This window comes from Fukomys damarensis, unplaced genomic scaffold (assembly GCF_012274545.1).
Source record: "Fukomys damarensis isolate Sample0158 unplaced genomic scaffold, DMR_v1.0_HiC HiC_scaffold_28, whole genome shotgun sequence".
Lineage (NCBI taxonomy): Eukaryota > Metazoa > Chordata > Mammalia > Rodentia > Bathyergidae > Fukomys > Fukomys damarensis.
The window spans coordinates 41,581,261-41,602,362 of record NW_022900940.1 but is presented as its reverse complement, the minus strand read 5'-3'; the positions used below and the strand labels follow the sequence as shown (position 1 = coordinate 41,602,362).

The 21,102-nt window shown below is 37.4% G+C and overlaps 1 protein-coding gene across 20 annotated transcripts in view; it reads right to left on the bottom strand.

Annotated features, from left to right (window-relative positions):
• Positions 1 to 21,102, bottom strand: part of Pbrm1 (polybromo 1) — a 125,542-nt gene that overhangs the window by 19,339 nt on the left and 85,101 nt on the right. For all 20 annotated transcript variants that reach the window (XM_033756900.1, XM_033756909.1, XM_033756913.1 and 17 more), the window contains 5 exons: positions 20,240 to 20,397; positions 18,730 to 18,993; positions 16,824 to 16,969; positions 13,905 to 14,062; positions 351 to 534 (listed from right to left, as the gene is read on the bottom strand). In XM_033756900.1, the coding sequence (XP_033612791.1) occupies positions 351 to 534; positions 13,905 to 14,062; positions 16,824 to 16,969; positions 18,730 to 18,993; positions 20,240 to 20,397 (910 nt within the window). The remainder of the gene's footprint in view (positions 1 to 350; positions 535 to 13,904; positions 14,063 to 16,823; positions 16,970 to 18,729; positions 18,994 to 20,239; positions 20,398 to 21,102) is intronic.

The window sequence follows — 21,102 nt, the reverse complement described above, 5'->3', positions numbered from 1 at the left end:
CACTGAAAGCTTTGAAAGGTTCACCATCACTGGTCTAAGTCAGGAGCACTATTAGAGCAGCTACCAAGTCCTGGCAGATTAATGATTTTCCTTTAATCTTTAACTGAATTAATTTTTTCTTTTTGAAATTTCGACTTCTGTAGTTTAGGATCTAATGAAAGAATCCAAGCTGGGGATTTAGCTCAGTGGCACCACAGCTGCCTCGCAAGTTCAAGGTCCTGAGTTTGATCCCTGGTACCAAAACAAACAAATACCAATAAATAAATAAATAAATAAAAAAAATTAAAACACTGAGCTATACTATTTTGATATTAGCTTAAGTGCTCTTTATGAAGTTTTCTAAGCCTTACCTGAAATAGTAAATTTCATCATCTACCACTTTAGCAGAGAGTGAAAACCTCTTTAGTCCCTTGAATTTCTTCATCTGCTTGTCACTCTCATTGTAGCGGCTCTCACAAAGCATAATATCGTTTTCTGGTATTTCAGTAGGCCTGCAGGAGAGGAAGTCCTTGAATGATAACACAGCACACTTTCCTGAAAGAACAAGTTGGAGAGAAATTGAAGGAATAAATTGTGATCATAGTTTTTAATTAATACAGTCACATGATTCAAAATTAAAGATATATACTGATATAAGGACAAATTTTACAGATCAATGAAACAGAATTAAAAGTTTAGGAACAGACTCATACAACTGGGTTTTCTTGGGCGAAGGGAACTGTTTTTTTTTCTAGTGCTAGGAATTGAATCCAGGGCCTGTGCATATGAAGCACGTACTCTACCACTGAGTGACATCCTCAGTCCCTGTGCAACTGGTTTTCTCTTTTTCTTTTTTTAAATTTTGAGACAGGGCCTAAATTGCCCAGGCAAAGTGGAATCCTCTTGCATCAGCCTCCCACAGTGCTGGGATTACAGGTGTGTACCACAACCAGCTGACCACACTGATTTTTAACAAGGGGGCCGAGATAACTAAGTGGGGGAAAAGAATCATTTCTTCAACAGATGGTAGTGGGACAAATAAATTTCCACATGCAAAAGAATGAAGCTGTATTCTTACCTCATATTACATTTAAAAAAAATTAACCCATAATGGATCAAAGACCTAAATGTGAGAACTACACAATTATTAGAAAACCCAGATACAAATATTTGTAACCTTAATTAGGAATGGTTTCTTAGAACTGACACTAATAGAGCAGCAGAAACCACACACACACACACACACACACACACACAAAGGGGAAGATATACTAGATTTCATCAAAATTAAGATAAAAAGGGCTGGTGGATTAACTCAGTGAGAGGTAATGGGTTCAGTCCCAAGTATCCTACCCCATACAAGTGAAACAGAAAGTTACTGTATAATCTAGCAATTCCACTTCTATGTATATACCCAAAGAACTGAAAGCAAAGGTTAAATGTACTTATATACCAATAATCGTAACAGTATTACTCACAATAGCTAATTTGTAATAACTACCCAAACGGCCATCAACAGATGAACAGGTAGAGGAAATGTGGTCTATGCAAACTATGGAATACCACCCAGACCTAAAAGGGAATAAAATTCTGAAACATGCTACAACATTGCTGAAACTTGAAAACATGCTAAATAAACCAGAAATTAAAGAAAAAGTATCACATGACTTCACTTATATACAGTATTTAGAATATGCAAAATTCATATAGACATAGTAAAAATAAAGATTACTAGGGGGAAGGAGAAGAGGGAAATAGAGAGATACTGTTTAATAGACACAGAGTTTCTACTTGGAATGATATAAAAGTGCTAGAAATAGTGCTAATGGATCCATAATGCTGTCAACAGACCTAATGTCAGTGAATTGTACACTTAAAAAGTTAATTTTGTTATGTATATTTTACTACAATAAAAACTCCTACAAATGGTAGCGTATCACTTATATTAATTTCAATCTAAATTTTGTCACAAAACATATTTGGGAATTACTGTTTGTATTTATTCAACTAGTTCCCTCCTGATGGATGCTTAGGTTATTTCCAAATTTCTGCTCTTATACTGAAGTAAACACTATTGAAATAAATAATTCAACATAACAATTTGTACATGGATGAATACATTTGGAGCCTCAATTTCTAGATGTACAAACGCTGGGTCAAAGGATATGTATAATACAATTTTATTTTTATAGGTATTTATAGGTATTTCAAATTACCTTCCAAAGAGGTTGTGCTAATTCATAGGTAAGTAAATACTACTTCCCTATGCTCTTGTCTGTCAATTAGTAAGAAACATCTGCACCTTTGACAATTTAACAGGTAATCAAAAAAAAAAAAAGCATCTGGGTATTTTTACTTTGCATTATATAAAGGTATTCAATCATTTAGCTTGCCTGGGCAGCACTGAGTGAAGAGGAATTGTTTTGGACTGCATATAAAATATACAATACGGTTAATAGCAAAATCTCCTTTTTTATATTTTCACTTATTATTTTACAAAATTACCAAACAAGCCCAAGTTTGATAATAAGTAAAAGAACTTGTATGTCTGCTTAATAACAATAAACAAATATCTTCACAGATATACATGTAGGTAGGCTGAAATACTATTATCAGTAATCACTGTATTTTACTTGCCAAGTCACACAAGAGCACGTAATGTCTGGTAAATGCAGGTTTCTATTCAAATGACTATACAGTGGGCACAGGCAGTGGAGTAAACACTGCATTGTGCTCTCACTTTCACGGTGTTTCACCGTCACCTATGTAGTCTGTGCTTGAGTACTGTGAAATTGAGTCAAGAAAAATATCACTAAAAAAATCACGTAATAATGTTAATGTTTATGATCTTGACAGGTCTGGTGGTGACTTCTGCATTCCCAACACTGTTGGAGGCTGAGGCAAAGTCTGAGCTCAAGCCTGGGCAATGTATGTGACTTAGTGGGAATCCATCTTAAAATTAAAAATGAAAAGGGTTGGGGATGTAGCTCAGTGAAAAGGTTCTGGGTTCACTCTCCAGTATCAGGGCAGAAAAAAAAAAAGTTTATGATCTTGTGGGGCTGTTACCAACTGTCCAGAGCTAAGCCGTTGGAAACGTAAGCACCAGACTAAGGTTGGCCATATTTTCATTTAATAATTGTTAGTAATTTCTTTCTGTTCTCTCTTGCTTATTTTTCTGTTGGAAGTTGATTTCCTTCTAATTGTTTTTAGGAGAAAAACTGATCTGCAACTATTATGTACATTGCAAATATTTTCCCAAGGTTATTACTTGCTCCCTCCAGTTTTGACCATGTAAAAATTTTCAAGTTTTACATAGTTGAATTTATCAATCTTTTCTTTTATGGGCTCTAGATTTTATTTTCAAGAATATAAACATTTCTTTCCCTTCGTTTCTTTTGCTATCTTTATTGCTTCATTTCATATTCCTTTAAATCCTTAATTTAATCTGGGAATTTACTATAAAATTAAGATGTGATATGGATATAATTTTTTATTTTCCAAATAGCTATTGTTTCCAAATATCACTTAAAAATCCACCTTTCCCTATACTTACTCATATTCCATACTATATCATATTCTAGATATTTGAACCTACTGCTTAACTTTACTTTGTTCAAATAATTTTTCTCAGTATGGTAGGTTATAATGTTTCAGTAAGGATGGACCCTCTTCACTACACTTTACAAATACATTAAAGATTAATATAGAGCTAGGTGAAGTAGTACACACCTATACTATACCAGCACTCTGGGAGGGTTAGGAAGGACTTCAAGTTCAAACCCAGCCTGGGTGATTTAGCAAAATCCTGTCTCAAAATAAAAAAGGGCTGAGGATGCAATAACAGCGTGAAACCCCTGGGTTTGATTCCCAGTACCACTAAAAGAATTTTTAAAAAGTATTAATATATCTAAGACAGCCCTTATAACCTTTAAATACCTCCTTAATGGCCCAACCTCCCAATATTGTTGCATTATGCTGTTTTGACCTACAAAAAAAAATTTTTTTTGGTACCGGGGATTGAACTCAGGTCCTTGTGTTTACAAGGCAGGAGGCGGAACCGCTGAGCTAAATCCCCGGCCCTACAAATTTTGTTTTGTATTTTGTTTCTGGTACCAGGGATTGGACTCTGGACCTTGTGCTTACAAGGCAGGTGCAGTGCTACTGAGCAAAATCCCTGGGTCTGTTTTGTCTTTTTGAGACAGGATCTCAAGTCCAGGCTGTCCCTGCACTCACTGTTTAGCCCAGGTTGGCCTCAAACTCACAATCCTCCTGCCACAGCCTTCAGAGTGCTGGGATTACAGGCACATGCTAGTATGCTCAGCTTGACCTACACATTTTTCACAGGACACACATTAAACCCATAGCAACACTAAAAGGCAAATGGACCCGTTGCTGCCAGCTACAGCAAGAGCAGACAGGCTGAAAAAGCCTGTGAGGAAAAGGTAGGAAATTATATGATTTGATAAACAAGTGTTTGTTTTGTTTTGTTTTGTTTTTGAGACAAGGTCTTGCTACGTAGTCTAGGCTGGCCTTGACTTTGCAGTAATTCTCCTGTCTCAGCCAGCTAAGTGCTGGGATTGCAGGCACGCACTACCCATGCCCAGTCTTTCTTTTTTGAACAGGGGATTTTTTTCCCCCAAATTTCTGAGGATTGAACCCAGAGCCAATCACTGAGCTACATCCTCAGCCCTGAAAAGCAGAAGGCATGTTTCATCTGTAAATTACTATAGCTGAACTATTATATCTGACATTAATACCTTGGACTGAAACACACCTTCTTCCAAATAACAAGTGGACTCTATAAGCAAGAGTCTAAAGATCAATTCATTCAAGTAGTATTTCAAGTGCTCAAAGGATTCCCGGAGAGGAGGCAACTGTTCAATTTCCTTGTGCAATAACCATTTTTTTTGTTAACAAGTCAGATGTTTACAAAAATAGGTCCTTACAAACTACAGCCTCCTAGCTAGGGATTGGAGAATGAGAGCAGGTGGATTTATGGGTGAGATCCTTTCTATCACTTTTCTGCTTCCCTCATAAGCTGTTGTGGCCAGACAGCTAACTGAGAGAACAGGGCCTAGGTAAGGTTGGACATCTGGAATATCCTAGAGATCTACAGCATGACTGGCCCCATTTCTAGATTGTTCATCCACTGCATGCTCTTCAGTGGATCTCTGGCACATCATCAAATGTTAATAATGTGTTAAGATGGACTTGTTAGACCCAGCTATATCACTAGGTTATCAAGGATGGTGTGAAAGAGAGGGCTCGTTTCTCGGTATCGCTTGCAAGTGACCTTTTGCTGGTGGTTGTTCACACTGAAGGCATCTACTAGATTTAGCTCAATGGTGTAGTGCTAGCCTAGCAAGTGCAAAGCCCTGGGTTTGGTACTCAGCACCAAAAAGTTAAAACAAAATAAAAATAGAAAAAGGCAAAAAACAAAACGAACAACACCCCCAAAACAAGCCAACTTCTGTCACATTGAATTGCACCCCCATCCAGAGAAATGACAAACTGAGGGTTTGCCATAACTTTCCTTTCCTTCTGAGTCTTCTTGAAGACTTCTGTTGGCTCATCTCTGGCCTCCTTGGCTTTCATACTAGTTCCAGTAGCAGCAGCAGCAGCAGCCCTAGAGGGTTCCTATTGCTTCTGGTGGTGTTCAACATAGTAATGATGTCTATAGTTGGGTCTTCTGTATGTATGTAGTATAGCCAAAGGCCTTTGCAGCTCTGCTCGCAGGACAGGCCATAACCACAAGGTGCTACAGAGCACCTTCATCTGCTTACTCATCTTCATCCAACATAACATTTGCTGCCTTTTTTATTTTTTGAGATGATACAGCAAGAGACAGTATGGGAGACATTCTGCTGTCATCAAATTTCTTTAATATCCTCACATGTATGTTCTGACTGCTTTAGAGTAACTGAGGGCAACTCCAAGGTCAATACAGTATCATTAACATTGAGATCTTGATCATCCTGGTGGTCTCTGGAAGTCATGCTGGTATAAAGCTGATATAAAGTCAAAATTCCCCCTCCCAATGTCAGCTTGAAGATTCTTTATTAATTGGACAAAGCTCATTGATTTCCCTGACTACACCGCAAATGATAGGGAAATGAAGGAGAGCCAACCCTTGAACTCACTGCACCCTCATTCTTGAGGGTGTACTTTCATTAAAGACAACTGCCACCTCCGAGCTCTGCTGCTTGGAACTCTCCCCTCTCCCAAGTATACTTTAACCTCAAATGTAAAACAGATGGGGACTGCTCTGAGTCAAACTCACTCGAGTTTTTTTATCAGTCTGCTCCCACTCTGTATACTTTTCTTTAATAAATATCTGCCTTTCTTAGTATTTCTGTGTTATCTGCTCAATTTTTTGTTCAGGTTACAAAGAATACACATATCAGGGGAGACTGACACCACTTGTCTGGTAACAATGGGGTCTCACTATGTTGTATAGGCTGGCCACAAACTTCTGGGATCAAGGAATCTTCTGCCTTAGCCTCAAGCAGCTACAGGTGCCCTGGGTTCAACATTTGCCTTCTTAATTCAAACACGTCAGCGTTCACTACTAACAACTTCTGTGCCACTTCAGTGAATGATATAAAAATTTCGCAGAGTTCCAACTGCAAGTCTCTGATAGTGGTCTAGACCATGATCATTCCATAATGTAGGAAGGCAAGACAGCTGATGCTTGGAATGTAGCATCTCTATAAACTTTTTTTCTGGTACCAGGGATCAAACTCAGGACCTTGTGCTTGTGAGGCAGGTGCAGCGCCACTGAGCCAAGTCCCCTGGCCTCTATAAACTTTTAAAATCAATAATGGCATATCTTTGTTTTGGAGGTTCTCTTTTAAGATTGATTTGGTATTATTTAGCATTCTTCCTGAGGCAGCATGTATCAATTTGTGACATGTTACACTCCTATGAACACTGTGCTGGAGGCAATGCTCTTTGAGTTCTACCAAATTATTGTTGGTTGCCTCCTCCAGCCACTTGGCACTATTACCTGTGCAGATGTGTAGCCAAAACATCTTGCCTGCGAAGATTTTTTTCTTCCTGTGCAAACATTGTGCTGCCTCTGCAGGGTCACCAGGAGGGTGGGTGGGGCCAGGCAGCCCACATGTTCCATCACTACAGCACCACCACTTCTGCCACCTGCTGCAGGCTAAGTGAACACCTCGTTCCTACCACCTGGGAATAAAAACTGAAAAGCTTTTATATACTCATGGGACCCAGAAGGCTATGTACATGCCAATAATAAGGTGCATGCTCAGAAAAGACCTAGGAAGTTGCTAAGTTTTCATCTCTGGCTAACCTTCAAGCTTTGTGCAAGTAGGAAATAAAGGTGGAGTTGTAAAGTGCATGGCTAAGATATACACCAACATACAGAGGGAATCTAGACGCAATGACTGGGAATTTTGGTTCTAGGCATTTAAAACAACCTCTGTCACATCACTAGCTGACCACTAAGCTAAAAGAAAAGAAACTTCAATGACCTCTCACAATAAGGATATCAATCTAAAAAAAAAAAAAAAAAAGGCTTATTAAAGTTACTGAACAAAAACTATAACTCACAGTAAGCAATAAGAACAAAGCTTGAGAAGGGGAAAATCTGATTTCTAGAGTTATTCCATTATAATATTCAAAACGTTTAGTTTTCAACAACAAAAAATTAAAAGGCATGCAAAGAAATAAGAAAATATGGCTACTGTTAAAAAAGAAAAAACAGAAATTATTCCTGGAAAGCCCAGACAATGTAATGTATTTATTAAACAAAGACTTTATTTTTTAGTTGCATCAATATCTCAATAATTTAATCATCTCTTAAAAGTTCCATCACTTCTCAGTACCACGGCATTGTTCATTGAACTTCTGACACATGCCTTTCTGGGGATTAAAAAACAAAGGATAGCAAGGACTTATTTTTTCAAAGACAACATGAGCAAATTATTAAACAATAAATGTTCAAAAATTTTAATCAAGAGAATTTTGAAAGAAAGATATTGAGCTTTGATAACCTTAGACTACAATGAAGAATAGCACAAAAGGCAAAGAAAGCCGGGTGTGGTGAGTTACACCTGTAATCCTAGAGCTTGGAAGGCTGAAGTAGGAGCACTGCTGTAAGTTCAAGGCCAGCTTGGCTACATAGTGAGTTCAAGACCAGCTTGAACTATATAGCAAGACTCTGTCTCAAAAACAAAAGAAGAAAAGTACAGAAACAATTTAGCTGTTAGTATTAATAATGAAAAATATTTCTCATTTCATCATAAACAAGATTATCAGATACTATAAAAATAATCTAATGTAAAAATATGTCTGACTTTAGTAATTTCGCTAATAACTAGCCTGTTATGTAAGAAATTATGGAAATGGAATGCTTTTTAGAGTCAGGAAATAATACTGAGATAATATTTTTGAAACATTTCTCAAAATGGTGGACTGGGCATATACATCTACCTCAAATATACCCAAATTCCTATTAAAGCAAGAAAAATGAACTAAGTTAAATCACATGTGACAACAAGAATTTGGAATACAAAAAGACAAAGAGTAGCAAACCATAAAAATTTAAGGAAATGCTGGAAAATACAATAAGATCAGATTAATGAAAACAATCAATCAATGAATAAATGGAAAAAAGCTCTGAGGATGCTCCTTGCCTCATGGTCTCTCCATAAATGCTCTGAACTCAGTCAGGGAAATGCTGGATGGCTATTTATTTTTATTTTATGAAAAAATAAAACAAAATTTCATAATTAATAAGATTAACAATAGTTATTACACTGTGCATTCATTTTTCTTTAAAGTAGTTACGCAGGGTACAAAACATAAACCAAAAAGATTCCTACAAAAAAAAGAAACAACACAAATCTTTTCAATGAACTAAGATAAACTCTCAGTACAAATGAAAATGATAAGCATATGTATTAAAACATTTATAAAACAATGCAATTTGTAATTTGAGGAAATACTTGAACTTGTGCCTATTTCCTATTTATCTTTCTTCTATTTTGCTCTTTATTTGTATATAAAGAGTCCATCCACAAAATGTATACACACTCAGGCAAAGAAAAATAGTATGACGTTTTTACAACCAATGGTGTTAGCCTTCTACGGGGGACTCTAGAGGATGCCATGTATCACAGAAAATGCACTACACTGTAGGTCCTTAGAGAAGAAAATGAAAATGCATGTGCAGCACTCTCAAAAACCAAGGTTAACCAAGTAGTAGCCTAATAAATGTGTGGAAGCTAATGGCCACCACTTTGAGCACCTTATGCAACTGTAGAGGCCAAAGGTAACCTGTATTAATCTTATGCTATCTCAATAAATTTAGTATTAAAATATTCATACAAGTTTTTCTTATCCTGAAGTGTATGTAGTTTTTCATATAGAGGAAACCATGTCATATTTAAGCTTGTGTGTCTTACTTCACCTAACAGTTCTCAACTGTATCGATTTATTCATAAATGCCTCAAGCTTATCTTTTTTATGACAACATAGTACTCCACAGTGCATAAATACCACATTTTCCTTATTCAGTCATCTGTTTCCAAGATCTAGCTATTATAAATTGTGCTGCTATAAACATGGATATGAATATATCCTTATAATAGGATTTTAACTCTTTTGGGAAGATACCTAGAAAGAGGGATAGCTGAGTCAAATGAAATTTCTATTTTTAATTTTTTTGTGGAATCTCCACATTGATTTCCATAACGTTGTACTAGTTTACATTTCCACCAGCAACATAGTAGAGTTTCTTTTCCCCCACATCCTTGCCAGTCTTTGTTATTGCTAGATTTTTTTTTGAAGATGGCTATTCTTTCCAGAATAAGATGGTATTTTAGCTTTTTTTTTTTTTTTTTTGAAACAGGGTCTTGCTAAGTAGTTCAGGCTGGCCTTGAACTCACTATATAGTCTAGGCTGGCCTCAAGCTCATGGCAATCCTCCTGCCCCAGTCTCCTGAGTGGTGGGATTACAAGGTATTCACCATACCAGGCATCAGTGCGCTTTTAATTTGCAATTCTCTGATGACCAGTGATGATGAGCGTTTTTCCAGGTACTTATTAGCCATTTGTACTTTTGAGAAGTGGCTATTCATTTTGGTTGCCCATTTTTTGTCTGCATCTTTTGTTTTGGGGAGGGTCCTAATTTTTTTTTAGTTCTTTTTATATTCTTGATGTTGGTCCTTTTCTTTTTATTGAGACAGGGACTCATTACGTAGTTTAGCCTGCCTTGAACTATGTTGTAGCCCAGGCTGGCCTCAAACTCATGGCATTGTCCCTTCCCTCAGTTGGTTGTTTATTTTATTGTGCAGAGCATTTTAATTTGATATAATCCTATTTGTTGATTTTCAGTATTATTTTCATACCATTGCAGTTCTGTCCAGAAAGTCCTTGCCTATGCCTTCAAGAGTTATACCTATTTTATCTTTCAGTTAATTAAGTGTTTAACATTAAGATATTTGATCCATTTTGATTTTAGTTTAGTACATGGTGAAAGATATGGGTCTAAATCTTTTGAATGTGAATATCCAATTTTCCCAGCACCATTTATTAAAGAGAGACTCTTTCATCTAGTATGTATATTAAGCTCCTTTGTCAAAGATCAAGTAGTTGTATGTGCCTGGGCTTGTTTCTGCTTCTATTTTGTTCCACTGATTCACATGCCTTTCTATGCGGCAGTACCATGCTGGATTTTTGTTTTTGTTTTAGTTTTGTACCAGGGATTGAACTTGGGCCCTTGCACTTGCAAGGCAGGCAGCGGAACCACTGAGCTAAATCCCCAGCCCAGTATCATACTGTTTAATCACTGTAGCTTTATAATATAACTTCAAATCTGGATTGTAGTGCCACCTGTTTTCCTTTTGTTACCCAGGATTTCATTTGCTATTCGGCATCTGTTCTGGTTCAATATAAATTTTAGGTTTCTAGGGCTGTGGATTTAGCTCAGCAGCACAGCACCTGCCTGGCAAGCACAAGAGCCTGAATTCAATCTCCAGTACCAAAAAATAAAAAAATTTTAGGATTCTAAAGAAAAACTTCCAATCAACTGTTTTAAATATGCTGAGAAGGGACCGGGATTTAGCTCATTGGCGGCGCCACCTACCTCGCAAGTACAAGGACCCAAGTTCGATCCTCGGTACCAAAAAAAATTTAAACAAACAAACAAACAAACAGAACTAAAGCAGGTGTGCCCAACCTATGGCCTATCTTTTGCCTTTTTTTTTTTTTTGAGTGAGGTGGAACTTTCTTGGGCTTCTTATAAAATATATAATATAGATAAAATACATAATATAGTTAACATTTATAAGTAACAAAATTTTCTTTACTTTGTATAACAGTACAAAAAGGTGAGCTACAGACTGGACATGACTAATTACTAAAGGAAATCATAAAAACTAAAAGAAACCAGAATTATGTCTCACCAGAGATTATCAGTAAAGTGACAGAATTTATAAAAGCTAAATAGAAATCCTGGGGGCCAGGGATGTAGTTCAGCAGCACTGCACCTGCCTGACAAGCACAAGGTTCTCAGCTTGATTCCCAGTTACCCACCCCCAAGCTAGTATTAGGAACTCCAAGAGACTGAAGCAGAGATATTGTAAGTTCGAGCCCAGCCTGGAGAACTCAGTGAGACCTTGCATCAAAATAAAAAATAAGAAGGGCTAGGGATATAGCTCAGTGTAAAGGCCTTGGGTTCAATCTCCAGTACAGAGGAAACAAAACAGTATTATATACTCTAAATTAAATTTCTCTTTTTAATTATAAATTTTTTGTCAATGGACACATAAATGTAGCAAAAACATTACAAAGGGGGTTGGAGATATATATATTTTTTTTATATAGTAGTTTTGTTATTATTGAAGCTAAATTGGGAGGGGGTGAAGGGAGGGCAGGGAGAAAGGGAAAAAATGAGAACCAAGACCTGTCACGTAAAGGTACAAGATCCCAATAATGAATATAACTGAACTTTATACCTAAAATGTACCAATAAACTCAATAAAAAGGAAAAAAAAAAGAAGCTAAATTGATATTCATGGTTAAATTAGAACTCATTCAAATTAAATGGTCACAAATATAGAATATTAATTGTAATCTCCAAAATAACCACTAAGCAAATAACTAGGTTAGGAATGTAGCTCAATGTAGAACACTTTCCTAGCATGTGGTATGAGGCTCTGAGTTCAATCCTCAGCACTGTACCAAACCCCAATCAAACTCAAGCTAAAAAGCAAATGATATGGTTGTCCCAACCAAAGGAGACTTCAGTCTCACCTTCATTACATTCCTTTTGGCTCTCTGGGATGAATTTACTCTAGGAAGTGAGGCCCTGCAGAGCTGCTTTAGTCTGGAACACAATTTGAAAGGGAGATTTTGTTGTTGTTACTGGAGATCAAACCCAGGGCCTTCCCACTGAGCTAAATCTCTGGATCTTCTTGCTTTGAGACAGGGTCTCACTCAGCTGTGCAGGCTGGCTTCAATCTTACGATTCTCTTGCCTTAGCCTCCCAAATAGTTGGGATTGCAAAGGACTTAATGACTTCACTAGCCTTTGTTCCGCAGAGTGGAAAAGGAAAAAATATGTTGAAGAGTTAAGACATTTTCACCATATTTAATTTTGAAAAACTTCAAAGCACCAAAAACCCATTACAGTAATCAAACAAAGTCTAAGACACTTTTTAATCCACAAATTTTTTCTTTTTTCTTTTTGGTACTAGGGATTGAACTCGGGACCTTGTGCTTGTGAGGCAGGCAGTGACACCACTGAGCTAAATCCCTGGCCCCACAAATTTTCTATTGGTTGTGAGCATGTGACTTCTTTACAACCATGAGCAACAGGGGCTGGAGGTGTAGCTCAGTGGTAGACTGTATGCTTACCATGCATGAGACCTTGGGTTCAATCACAGCACCAAAACAAAACAAAACAAAAGCAAAAACAAAAACAAAAGCAAAAAAAAAGAAAAGAAAAATCCCAAAAAAACATGAGCCATCATTGTAAGGCTTGTGACCAGTAATTATTTATTACTTATTTATTAATTTTTCCAAAAGATGTAAATAACACTGGGGTAAAATAAACTCTAAAGATAACTCTGGGCCAGAAGAAACATAATATTTGAAAACAGTTCTGGTATACGTGATGTATACAACTAGATCCCAGCTACAGAATGTCACTGCGAACACTAAGCAGGATGACAGAAAAGAAACCAAAGCCTGAGTCTGGAGCAGGAACAATAACAACATCAGGGTCAAGACTCCAACAAGGACTGTAAGTCTTTCAACTGTTCTCCCCATTTTCAACCTTATTCTTACAACATATTCTCCACACAGCAGTGACAGTGAGTCCTCCCTTTGTGTGTTAGTTAGCTCACACCACCACTCTTCTCGAACCTCTTTTGACTTCCTATCCACTCCAGACCCAATTGCTGTACTGTCTATAAGGCCTCCCATGACCACTCCAGAGGGTTTATTTTCTACCACACGTACTGTCCTGCTACAGCTACCAAACTTTTTTATTATGTCTTGAACATGACCAGATATTCCACTTAAAGGCTTTTGTTGAGCCTAAGACAGAGTATAACTTCAGATAGTCAAATGGTTTTCTGGCACACTTCAGGGCTCTAATCATGCCACATATCAACAAGGGCTTCTGATGACCACAGGACTTCGCATACATCTACTCTCAATTTTCTTACTTAGCTTTATTTTCATTTATAACCCTAATCACCACCTGATGTCCGACACTTCTGTTTTTAAATTTATTTACCAGCTCCCCAATCTTTGCTCCCATGTAACTCTTTATAAGAGCAGAGCTTGATTTATTCACTACTATATAACTAACTCTAGAATGATCCTAGCACAATAATATTCAGTCAATTTTTATAGAATGACTGTGATTAAGTGACCAAGTAAAAACACCTACCCAAAATACATGTCATAGGGCAGGTTTCCTCCAGATTACTCAGAAACACTTCTTTTTTGTAGAACATTTTTGTGGGCTCATGCTCCGTCTCTTCTGGATGAATGAAGATGGGGCCATAAAAATATGCAGCTCCATCTCGGACCCATACTTTTTCAATTCTTGGGAAAAAATGGAGAAATCACGTTACAATAATTGAGCTAAATCCCCGGCCCTATAATAATTTAATTCTTAAAGGACTAATCTAATAAAAATTCTGTTAACCACAGTAATGTACAGCGTTTAGAAGTATTTCATTGGCTGTTTTGATAATGAGGTAATTTCATTTGTTCCCTCCCTCTCAAGCACATGAGAAGATACTTGGAAAAAGAGAAAAGAACATATATGGCTACTCATCTGAGGGAAAAAAATGCATCACGGTAACAAAGTATGTAACTTTTCTGACTCCTAGGTTTTCTTCCTGAGATGCCAAAGATAAAAACAAAACTAAGCATCTGTCATTGGACTTACGAAGACTCAAATTGGACCAATAAAGACACAAATCTTCACTATGAGCTGGGCATTGTGGCACACAGGAGGCTGAGGCACGAATCAGCGTGAGTTCAAGATCAGACTGGACTATACAGTGAATTCAAGGCCAGCCTGGACTACATAGCAAGACGCTGTCTCAAAAAGCTTTCAATATTTTAGGTTCAATCAAACAAGTGGCAGACATTCCCTTAACAAAAGAAAGGTTTGTAACCTTTTTTGCAGGTTAAGATCTAGGACCCCTTATACACTGAGAATTTGATTGCAGTTAGGCACTATCTCCCTACAAACAAAAAAATTAACATCTGGCTGCTACGTGCCAGATACTGTACTATCTCTCACCACCAATTGCATAAAGTTAGTATTACTGTCCAATACTTTCCGGGATCCTGACATGAAGTAGCATCCTTATCTCAATATAACTCCAGTCTTTCAATTCCCCTGGCCTACAAACAGGAGTCATTCTTGACTGCCCTCTCTCCAAACTCACAGCCCATTTATTAGGAGACTATAAACAAAACCTTCAAAATAGCACCTTTTGCAATCACTCTGGTCTGAGCTACCATCACTCTTGCCTCAATCATTCTAATAACTTTTTAGTAGATCTCCTTCTGTCCACCTATGATCCTTTACAGTCTATTCTCACCAACAGTAGGCAGAGCAATTCTATTAACACCGAAGTCAAATGTCACTTCTGATCTTGACACAACACAGTGACATGCCATTTAAGTTTGTAAAAGCCTAAGTTCCCACAATGTTCTCTGGGTTCCCACACGATCTGCATACTTTCCCTTGCCTTCATCTCTGACCTAACTCATACATAGCTCTGCTAGTAACAAACTTCTGGTGTGAACAGGGCTGGCACACTTCTTTTCCAGGCTATTCAGTCTGCCTGGAATACTTTTTCCATAGATATTCACAATTCTCTTACTCTCTCAGTTTAAATGTCAGCTTAACTTCTCAATGAGGTCTATAATCTAAATCATCCTACTTGCTCCTACCAGGCCCTTTATCCTGCTCTATTTTTTCAACAGCATGTATCATGATGTAATAGACTGCAACTTTACTTACTCAATGTTTATATTAACACTAGAACAAAGCTCAACAGTATTAAGAATATTTTGTTTTATTCATTAACATATCCTCAGAGCCTAGCAAACAGTAGAAGTAATAAATGCTTAATGAAGAACAAATTCGATGAGAAAACAAACCCAAAGAGGTAATCTGCTTAAGGATATGTAACTAGCAGAGCTGGGATTTAAATCAAGATCTCCTGGAAACAATGACTGTTATTTTATCGAATGTTTGTTTTTTACACATGCTTGTTGTAATATTTAGGACCTCTTATTTGCTAGGAAAGTACTCTATACTGAGCTGCACTATCAGCCCCTTAACTGCTGCTCTTAATTTTATCCTCTACTGCCCAATCTAGTACTGAGTCTTCTACTGCTGAACCCCCAAATACGGGGGAATGAACCCTAGGTCTTTGTACTGAGCTACATCCTTAGCCCTTTTTAAGTTTTTATTTTGAGACAGGATCTCATTAAGTTGCTAAGTGGCCCAGACTAGACTTGAATTTACAGTCCTCCAGCCTCAAGCCCCCCAGAGTTCTGGGATTACACGAGTGTGCCACCATATCCAGCTCTTTATGGCTGTTTCTGTCATTTAACCACACTTCTATCCTTTCATCAATTTATTTGTTCATCAAATACATGAGCCTCTGCTATGTTTCATGTACTATGATTTGAGCAGAGTATACAAAGTTCAGCAAAAAGAGCTCCTACTTTCACAGCATTTGGAAATGCCAGGTATGGAAACTTGACAATAAATACCAATATATGATATGTACTCTAAGGAGAAGGAAATGCATGGTTCTCTCGGAGTTTGTAACAGGGAGACCTAACCTAGTCATCAAGGGAATGAAGGTTTCTTCTAGGATATGGTATTTCAAATTTAAGCTAAGTAGTTTACAATACAAAACAGGCAGGGAAATTTCAGAGCTGAGAATTCTGTCAATGATAAGAGAAGAAAAAAACCAAGAGCCAATGGGCGAATTTATTTATTTATTTATTTATTTTTGTTCTTCAGACAAGGTCTTGCTACGTAGTTCACAGTAGCCTTGAACTCACTATGTGGCCCAGGTTGGCCTTGAACTCACAGTGATCTTTTTGGCTCAACCTCCCAAGTGCTAGGATTACAGGCGTGTGCCACCATGCCCAGCAAATGGATGAATTTTAAAAACTGGTTAGAAGGGAAAGCAGGGGAAGTGTGGTATGAGAGGAAGCTGGAGAATTTGCCAGAAGAGGGTCTTCCGTCTTCATCCTGAGAGATGAATGTCTCCTGGCCCCGAATCTTAGACCCGACCTCATCTTTCCTACTTCAATGACAACTCACCTGCCAACACGAGGGCGCACCAGACCATGGGACTTGATGAAGACACAGTCTCCAACCTTTAACCACATGTCATTGTAACGGAGCTGCTCAAAGTAGTGACAACCTGGCTCACCATTGGACATTTCCACAGGGACATCTTCTTTTTCCTATGGTAAAGGAAAATGGTTGAAAAAAGGCAGCTAACAATCAAGGAGCAGACAGAGAAGGAAAACACATTTCAAGGCCAATCTGAACCAGATAAAGAGACCCTGTCTCAAAAAACAAAACAAACAAGTCAAACTGCCTTGTGCTTGCTTCAGCAGCACATATACTAAAATCCAACTGCCTTATCAAATACTGTATTAATTAAAAATGTCTAGGTATTTTTCATAAAATAATGTCTTGCCATTAGCATAAGGTGGGGTGTGAGCAGTGCAGAAGCTGCAGGAAGTCACACTGCCCTGGCAGAGTAGGAGGCAGGTATGTCCAGTCAAAAGGTTCCCTATCCATATGGGCCCCTCCCTCTAACTCCTCACCCTAAGAGAGGCACTTTGGCCTCTTCTCACTCATCCCTAGGAAATGTGCCTCCTCAATTTACAGACAGGAAAGGGAGCAGGCAAAAGAGAGCTAGCTAGGCACTCAGTGCTTCCTCTCACCTTCACCATATCCTCATTTCGTAACATTAATTTGTAGATTTTACATTTTTACTATTTTAATTTATTCCAACATGGAAACTATACAGCCTCTGTGACATAAACACATACTCTGTTTCTGAATAAATTTCTGGGTTTGTCATCTACTAACTGATGCGACATTAGGCAAATTATTTAGAAGTTTGTACCTTAGTTTTCTCATCTATAAGATGAGGATGAACCAGGCACACTGGCACATGCCTGCAATCCCAGCACTGGAGAAGTTGAGGCAGGAGGAATGCCACAAGTTCAAGGCCAGCTGGGTTATACAATGAATTCAAGCCTAGCCAGAACTACATACTGAAACTCTGTCTCAAAAAGAAAAAAAAAATGAAGATGATAGCGTGGCCACGCGATGGGGTTTCAGAAAGCTTAAACAGTATAACGTATGCTTAAGTACACTGAACTATTAATATAGTGAAATGTAAAGACTTTCTACTTGAACAATCCTTGCAGTCCTAGAATAAACTCTGCTTTCTTTGGTCTTTTGTTCTAACAGAAATATTTTTATTTTGCTTATAAATATATCTTTCCACTCAAAAGTTTCACATTGATACTCAAATTTTGACAGGTTGTGAAATCCCTATTATCTGGTTTTATAAAATGAACTGGGAAATTTTCTCTGTCCTCTATGTTCTAAAATTATTTATAGGTTCCTCGAAGAGTTAAAAGAATTTACCTATAGATGCTCACTACTATATTCTTTGGTACTAGTTCTTTTGAAGCTTTAAAAAGTTTTTTTTTATGTTGTCCACTTATGTGCTGCATCTCTTCTTGATTCCATTTTGGTAATTTGTAATATCCTAGAAAATTATTTTATTTAGGTTTTAAAATTAGAAATATATAGTCTTTGAATTTCTTCCATTTTTGCATATCTAAGCTCTCTGCCACCGTTTTCCCCCTTTATTAAGATGGCTGTAGTTCATCTCGGACTTGTCAAAGAATTGGCTCTTGGACTCACTTTTTTTTTCTGCTGTGCTGCAAAGTGAACCAGGTCTTGAGCTTGCTAGGCAAATGCTCTACCACGGACCTACATCTCCAGTTCATGGATTTACTTTTAAATCTTGCATTTTACGTTTAAATTATTATTATTTTCCTTGCCTTCTAGCTTCCTTCTCTCTGGCTGAAGTTTTATATTGCTGATATTTTTATGAGGTTCAATACTTTATTCATTTGTTTTCTGGAATAGATACTTCAGGTGTAAAATTATTTCTGTGTGGTTATCATCCACATACCTTTTCCAAGTTAAAACTGTCTTCAGCTCGAATGTCCTCTGAGTTGTCTGTATTCTTCTCATCATCACCTTTATCTGCATTTGCAAACACAGATGCCACTCGGACTACAGGAAGGGGCACGTCCCGAGGAACAAACCTAACTGAGCTGATGGGCATGGTCCACAGTTTAATTTTCTTAAAAGATTTGGTTTTGGCAGAATACCGTGATTCACAAACAAAAACATCCTCATCTCGAAAGTTTTCTGGGCATAATTTGAAGTATTCCTGGGGAAAAAAGAACAAAACCAGTCAGGTAAATTTTCTATAAATCAATCAACCTGAAAAACAAACAAAATACAAACTGATCAACCAAAGGTTAAACTGTTAGGACTGTCTGGCAATAAACAGTAAATGGTGAGAGGTCTACGATGTTGGCTACAGAACAGATTAAATATATATCCTTTAACTTAAAACATGAACAACAACATTTACCTTATCAATTAACCTTTGAAAATGTTAGTATTTCATATAGCTGTAACGTTCCTTAAAGCTTAAACAGTGCTTATGTGTCTATATTAGACAGATAAACAAAACATATACACCTTATTACTTAAAAACCAAACCAATAATTTAACACATTCCCATCAGCTTGAACCACTGGTGGTGCATGCACAACTGTTCCACTGGGTAGCTTGTATCATTGGTGATACAAAAGGATTAAATCAGGGCCACCCAGAAGATACACTAATTAAATCAGAATAGTCTGGGGCCAGGGATTTAGCTCAGTGGTGCCACTACCTGCCTGGCAAGAGAAAGGTCCCAAGTTCGATCCCCAGTACAAACAAACAAACAAACAAACAAAACAAAACAAACCCCTGAACTGCCTGGCAGCAAGACATACAAATTACAGCCCCTGGGGCCTGAGGTTTAGCTCAGTGGTGCTGCCACCTGCCTCACAAGCACAAGGTCCTGAGTTTGATCCCTGGTACTGAAAAAACAAAACAAAACAAATTACAGCCCCAACGTGAATGTGTTAAAATAAATGAATATCTTTCAGAAAGCATCATTCTTAAAAATTAGCCTTACTAAACCACATGGTAGTGCATGTCTGTAATTTCAGCATTCTGAGAAGAATTCTGGGAAGATGAGGCAAGAGGTTTGCGTGTACACCCAGCCTGATCAATTTAGTAAGACCCTATCTCAAAATAAAAAACAAAACGGCTGGGGATGTAGCTCAGTGCAAAGGCCCTGTGTTCTATTCCAGTAACACAAACACAGAACATATCACACACACACACACATATACTACAGATCTGGCAAAGTAAAAAGTTAAATTAATTGCATATAGCAAAAGGTCTTTCAAAACAATATTCAGGTTAATTTCTTCCCAAATCTACACCTAATTATAAAGATACAGCTTAAAAACCAGTTTAAAACAGACTTCCTGGTTTTATAAATACTATCAGTTTTAGTGTTTTTAAGTCTTACTCCCAGAGAATGATTGGTATTTTGGCACTCATAAATTTCTTACCTTGACAAACATGACCACACATTTGCCTAGAATTTTACTAACGGGAATTTTATTGTAATAGTCACTCTTAAAAACTTCCTTTTCAAGAAATTTTCGTGTAGCCAGGTGGAATGTTTCATTTGGCCGATAAAACCAACAGCCATACAACCATTTTTCACCTCAGAAAAAGAAAGAGAAAAATCATCATTAAGAGAAACTACCTGCTCTTTGAAAACTTAGGAAATGCTCTATTATCCACTGTATGAACTAGCATAATGCTTTTTAGATTATTTCTTAGCATAATTATCTAAGAAGAAATAATGTAAGGAGGTCCAAAAACTGCTACTTTTCCTCTTACAGTAAAAGACATATAAGAGAGGAGGGTATTGAGACCTGCTCTGGTCAATTCACAGGTACAGCTCTGCTTTAGTAAGGACATAGACATACTGAAGGACATACTTAGCACTCAGGTGAAAACTCCAAGTGTTTCACCTCATGGGCAGCTAAAAAACAAACAAACAAACAAACAAAACCTGGACTACCTAGACCACATTTCCAACTGTCTGCTGTGGCTTTATGAACTTCTACTCATTCTTCATATCTCAAATTAAAGGCAATTTTTTTTCAAGGAAGTCTTTTAGACAACAAATTCTAAGTGAGGACACATGTCTTTCTTTTTCATTTGTGATCACTACTGAAATGGTTTTGCTGAGGAAAACATAAGCTTTGTGTTTCATTTTTTTTTCCAGCTTTAATTGAATTTATTGGTACATTTTAGGGATACAGTACAGTTACATTCATTGTTGGGATCTTGTACCTCTACATGACAAGTCTTGCTTCTCATTTTTTCCCCTTACCCCTGCCCTCCCTTCACCCCCTCCTCC